The sequence below is a fragment of the Propithecus coquereli genome, unplaced genomic scaffold, assembly GCF_000956105.1.
Source record: "Propithecus coquereli isolate 6110/MARCELLA unplaced genomic scaffold, Pcoq_1.0 Scaffold87, whole genome shotgun sequence".
NCBI lineage: Eukaryota > Metazoa > Chordata > Mammalia > Primates > Indriidae > Propithecus > Propithecus coquereli.
Window position 1 is genome coordinate 1511700 of NW_012154951.1, and position 5154 is coordinate 1516853.

The 5154-nt window shown below is 39.5% G+C and overlaps 1 protein-coding gene across 1 annotated transcript in view; it reads right to left on the bottom strand.

The window, feature by feature from the left end:
* ADGRA3 (adhesion G protein-coupled receptor A3) overlaps positions 1-5154 on the bottom strand; it is a 114198-nt gene that overhangs the window by 14018 nt on the left and 95026 nt on the right. The window contains exons 13-15 of the mRNA XM_012664185.1: positions 3035-3139; positions 1482-1606; positions 269-392 (exon numbers count right to left, since the gene is read on the bottom strand). Of these exons, the coding sequence (XP_012519639.1) occupies positions 269-392; positions 1482-1606; positions 3035-3139 (354 nt within the window). The remainder of the gene's footprint in view (positions 1-268; positions 393-1481; positions 1607-3034; positions 3140-5154) is intronic.

Sequence of the window (5154 nt, forward strand, 5' to 3'; positions counted from 1 at the left end):
TTAAATTAAATATTAGGCATTGTAACACATAACAAGTAACACTGAATTCCCAATGATAAAGAGACAAGCTGCTTAAATTATATATTCAGTTGTGAAATAATTCAAAATTTATGGTATACTGATAAATTGTTTAAGTGACAGACATTAGATTTAACTTTAATTAAAGAAAGGCTTTAAAGAAACTTCCTCCCTTTTATAATTAATGAGACATATAAAATATTTTCTAATACCAATATTTTTTCCATTTCAATTTTTCACTCTGACTTACTGCTTGGCAGACGCTGGCATTTCTGGTTTGGGTTATTCCTCCCACAAAGACCACACAGGTCAGGAAAATGTGAAAGCACAAGTTCACGAGCATGTGCCAACTCTTGAGACTGATTCTAATCAAACTGTTTAAAAAAAAAGGAAAATCTTAATATTCAGTCTAGTACATTTGAAGTAGGACATTACGATGTTCATTTACAAGTTAATTTCAACAGCATAAAAGGCCAAATTTAAATGCTTTATATTTAAACGTTTTATTTAACAAACATATGCTATCAGATGCACATATACACATACACACAGAGAGGACTTGAGAAATTTCTTAACATTTAACATTATGCACTAAAAACCACAAGCCATTTATGGAACCATTGCACCCACTAAAGGCTAAACAAATTCTCCATCATAAGAAATATGTGGGCTTTTGTTACTTACAGTGTCTTAAGACGACTGGATTACCTGCTTGGCTACCTAGAGGTTTCTTCAATCTGACCCACTGGCATGGGTCTAAATACCCAATGTGTTTCTTCCTGGCCTTTCATAATGAAATGTTGAAGTCTTTCTTGTTTTATATATATCAAAATCTCCTTTTGTTTCTTAACTAAATGTCAAGAAATGCCACATATGTCTAGCTTAAACAGGAAACATTCTAGCAAAACCTTTTATACAGTGAATTTCTGCTTACCAAATCCTTTTACTTCATTATTTCCTACAATAAAATAAAAGTTTCTGTAGCTTTTCCTCCAATTAACGAAAACCATATCTCATGCATAAATGCCACAAACTTTCTTAAAAATGCCATCTATAAAACAAACAATATCATAATAGGTAAAAAATCATAAAATAATAACACAGTCTGATACCTAGAGACACCTCTATAGGTGCCTCTAACAGGTAATGAACCTCCACCTTACCTCACACCCTGCTGCTCCTGTGGCTTGTCTCCAGGCTCCAACACAAATTTCCCATGTTCTTTTTCAGATACAAACCCAACAAACCGAATGGGTGCTATGAAAGATGAATTTACCATCTCACATACTAATTATTTATGTCTCTAATGGCATGAAATAAAGAAGGCTTGTACGTTTTCTAACGTAACCATTCTTTGCTTTGGAAGGATGGCATGGTATGAAACTCAGTTTTACCCTAATTAAATGTGAAATGAAGTCCTCCAAATCAAATCACAGATCTACTTTGTCAAGTTTGTATCTTACCTGTGATGGTATATATAACTGACGACGACGGCTAACAGACATAAGAGGAGGATGACGGCAGTAGTATAGACCACGGGATGCAGGAGACTGGCCGCCTGGGTGTACAGTTCAGATCCTGTCAAATCCTGGGCAGAACAAGAAAGAATCATTCCAACAGCACTTTTCTGGACACTTAACTACTGAGATTGTTTTGAGTGACTAAAACACATCGATAAACCAAAACTCTGGCCTTTGCATCTCTTCATTTTACTCAAGAATTAATGTTTCATGCTATTTTCCTCACACATTACTTAGCTTTCCTAACTTCCACTGTGTTATCTGCTTGGCATGCTCCCATTCTATACTGGACCATCTACTTTATAACTTGGAACACTGGCAATGCTACGAAGGTAATGGAGAGAGAACAGCAGCCCACAGGGAGGCGATTCAGAAGGGGCGACCACAGAATCATCCTTTCTGATGCCCTTCCAGCCCACTTGCCACTCTGCATATTCGCTTGCTGCTAAGGCACGGCAAGAGCAGCATCTCCAAGTCTACCAAACCTAAAAAGACCTCTCTGACCGCTGGTAGTCCAGTGCAACTTTAAGATCCGCAAATACACTAAACACTGTGCAAGGCGCTGGAGACATGATGGTAAGCCAGGATTCCTGCCCTAGAAGAGCTGAAAGTCACAGGAGAGAGAGATCCACATTCAGATCACAACAGTATGCTTGATGAAGATAAGCAAAGAACAGTTATGAGAGCAAAGAGGAAGAGCCCTGTAAGAGCTCAAAAATCAATAAACAATAATAGCAAGTCACTTACAGAGCATTTACGATAATCCAGGCATTGACTGTGTCCAGCACTTTACATAGAGTAACCCTATGAGCCCATTTTATAGCTTGAAAAACTGAGGCACAGAGAAGTTAAGTGCAGGAGGACTAGATCCAAAGCAGCTTGGCTCTCGAGTCTCTGCTCTCAAACACAAAGTGGACACTGCCTTTCTTAAAATGCAAACAATGGACATCTTAATGTTACCTTCCTCATAAAGGACCAAAGCAGGCTGGGAAGACACCTCTACCCTGGCCACCATGCCATAAAACTGGGGATGTGGGAGTCAAAGCTGTAGGTTTGCCGAATCCCTTCAATAAAGTCTCTTTCTGCGCTGACTCTTACAGCTAAAATGTGACAGCTGGATATGGAAGGAGTCCATAGTGGATGTATCTCCAATCTACAAGCTCTTGAGATATATCTGAAACAAGAAAAGCTAGACAGAAAAAACAAGCGGACAGGTGAAACCAGACAAGGAAATGGAAGATGGCCTCAACGGAGTAGGGAGGGAAGAGGCAAGTTTTCCCAGGGAAGAACTGAAAGTTGACAATATATATTAAATAACTACAGATCTAAAAAGATTGTATCAGGACACCTTAACAAATGCTGAACAGTTAATGACAAAAATCTGACAAAAAATCACAGTAAATGAGAAGCTGGAGATGGGACACAACAAACTGAATTCCAACTGGAATGTTCCACTACACTTTGATGAGCCTCAAACTTGTAAGTCATCTACTTACTTGGCAAATGTTAACTGGGGCCTCCACGGCCGGGTGTGGAGCCAAGCACCAGATATGCAGGGACGGAACATGGTCCACACCCTCGGAGGGCTCACAGTCTGGAAACTAAGTACATGAGCGGGAAAATACAGGAGAGAAGCCTTATCAAGACCAATTCTGAGCAATCTGCCTTTGCGAGATGCCCGCAATGGTACATGGCCTCAAGCTATTTGTATCCTGTTAAAAGTCCATAATACTGGCAGGAAAATTCAAAGAATGTTGGGGCAATGAAAACCAGTGAGACACTAACAAGAACAGACAGCTTGCCCTTGATTTCTATGAAAAGCTTATATTCCAATGTAGAATTAATAATTGGGGATAAACTTTCAATACCGAGGATTTAGCCTCTAGATTTCTTTCTTGCACTACCTGCTTTAGATTACTGTAGGAAACGTTCAATAACATGCTGCCACGTGCTAGCTACACGATACACCTCACTATAAAGCAGAGACCCCACCCCTCGCCTCGAGGGGTCTGGAGGAAGGGCAGACGGAAGGGGTGTAAAAGTGCCTTCCAGAGCCCTGGGCAGAGAGTAGCAAAACATGGGAGCTGGATATCACCTAATAAGACATCAGAGTAAGTGCCAATTTAGTTCTCAAAATGCACTGCATGTAATATTCAAGTTTAAAAGAAATCAGTACTTTTCAAAAGCCAAACACATGTGACACAGAACGAGAAACAAAGTGGATGTTGAAACAGAGAGCAATCTTCCTCCAACTGCCAAGCAATGGCTGAGGAGAGGCGTGCGCCCCTCTGTCATGGTCACACAGGACGCTGCCTCCATGGAGGCATTTTGTTCCTCAAGGTTTTTTTTTACCGATGTGTAATAACTGTGCGGTTATGGGGCCCATGTGATATTTTGATACATACATACAATGTGATGACCAAACCAGGGTAATTAGGATACCCATCACCTCAGACACTGATCATTTCTCTGTGTTGAGAACATCCTAAATCTTCTCTTCTAGCTATTTTGAAATACGCCATAAATTATTGTTAACTATAGTCTCCTGCTGGGCTGTCAAGCACTAGAACTACTCCTTCTATCTAACTGTACATTGTACCCATTAACCAAACTCTCTTCATTCCCCTCACCACCCCTTCCCTTCCTGGCCTCTGGTAACCACCGTTCTACTCTCTACCCCCATCAGGCCCACTGTTGGCTCCCACATACGAGTGAGAAGACACATTTGTCTTTCTGGTCTGGCTTATTTCAGTCAAAAAATTGTCCTCCAGGCTCATCCACGTTGCTGTAAATAACAAGATTTCTTTTTTTAAATGGCTGAATAATAATCCATTTTTATACACACACACACACACACACACACACACACACACACACACACATTACATTTTCTTTGTCCATTCATCTGTTGATGGATACTTAGGAACAATTCCATGTCTTGGCTATTGTGAATAGTGCTGCAGTAAACATGGAAGTGTAGAAATCTCTTTGACATAACTGATTTTATTTCCTTTAGCTATATACCCAGCAGTGGGATTGCTGGATCATATATGGTAGTTCTATTTTCAGTTTTGTGAGGAACCTCCCATACTGTTTTCCAAAAATGTCTGTATTAACTTACACTGCCACCAATGGTGTATGAGAGCTCCCCTTTCTCTGCATCCCCGCCAGCATGTTATTTTTTGCTTTTTGGATAATAGCCATTTTAACTTAGGTGAGATGATATCTCACTATGGTTTTGATTTGCCTTTTCCTGATGATCAGTGATGTTGAGCATTTTTTCATATACCTGTTGGTTTGTATATCTTCTTTTGAGAAATGCCTATTCAGATCGTTTGCCCATTTTTAAATCAAATTACTTGTTTTTCTGATGTTATAGTTTTTTGTTATAGTTTTGATGTTTAGGTCCTTATATATTCAGGTTATTAATCCCACAGGGGCATTTCTGACCTGCCCACATGCAAAGAGAACCCCTGTTGAAAAACGGACCTAGAAAAAGATATAAAAGACCAGACAATAAATATTTTAGGCTCTGCAGGCCAAGAGGCAAATTGAGACTATTATGTAGGTACTTATTAACCATTTAAAATATAACTGTTTAAAAATTTTAAAGCCA